The sequence below is a fragment of the Lottia gigantea genome (genome assembly GCF_000327385.1).
Source record: "Lottia gigantea unplaced genomic scaffold LOTGIsca_336, whole genome shotgun sequence".
NCBI lineage: Eukaryota > Metazoa > Mollusca > Gastropoda > Lottiidae > Lottia > Lottia gigantea.
In genome coordinates, this window is record NW_008709132.1 from 52,625 (window position 1) to 53,303 (window position 679).

General features: G+C 27.7%; 1 protein-coding gene across 1 annotated transcript in view; it reads left to right on the forward strand.

Moving 5' to 3' along the window:
* Positions 1-219, forward strand: part of LOTGIDRAFT_239571 (hypothetical protein) — a gene marked incomplete at both ends in the record, with an annotated part of 13,018 nt that extends 12,799 nt beyond the window's left edge. Inside the window, 2 exons of the mRNA XM_009058371.1 lie at positions 44-129; positions 216-219. Coding sequence (XP_009056619.1) covers positions 44-129; positions 216-219 — 90 coding nt within the window. The remainder of the gene's footprint in view (positions 1-43; positions 130-215) is intronic.
* Between the last annotated feature and the right edge of the window lie 460 nt (positions 220-679).

The following is a 679-nucleotide window of genomic DNA, read 5'->3' on the forward strand; positions in this document are numbered from 1 at the left end:
GTGATAACAATCAACCTAATGATCTAGTATTGTTATTTTACAGGTAAACCTGTGTCTACAGAGATTAATATATTATACAGAATACCTTGATAACAATCAACCTAATGATCTAGTATTGTTATTTTACAGGTAAACCTGTGTCTACAGAGATTAATATATTATACAGAATACCTTGATAACAATCAACCTAATGATCTAGTATTGTTATTTTACAGGTAAACCTGTGTCTACAGAGATTAATATATTATACAGAATACCTTGATAACAATCAACCTAATGATCTAGTATTGTTATTTTACAGGTAAACCTGTGTCTACAGAGATTAATATATTATACAGAATACCTTGATAACAATCAACCTAATGATCTAGTATTGTTATTTTACAGGTAAACCTGTGTCTACAGAGATTAATATATTATACAGAATACCTTGATAACAATCAACCTAATGATCTAGTATTGTTATTTTACAGGTAAACCTGTGTCTACTGAGATTAATATATTATACAGAATACCTTGATAACAATCAACCTAATGATCTAGTATTGTTATTTTACAGGTAAACCTGTGTCTACAGAGATTAATATATTATACAGAATACCTTGATAACAATCAACCTAATGATCTAGTATTGTTATTTTACAGGTAAAACTGTGTCTACTGAGATTAATATATTATA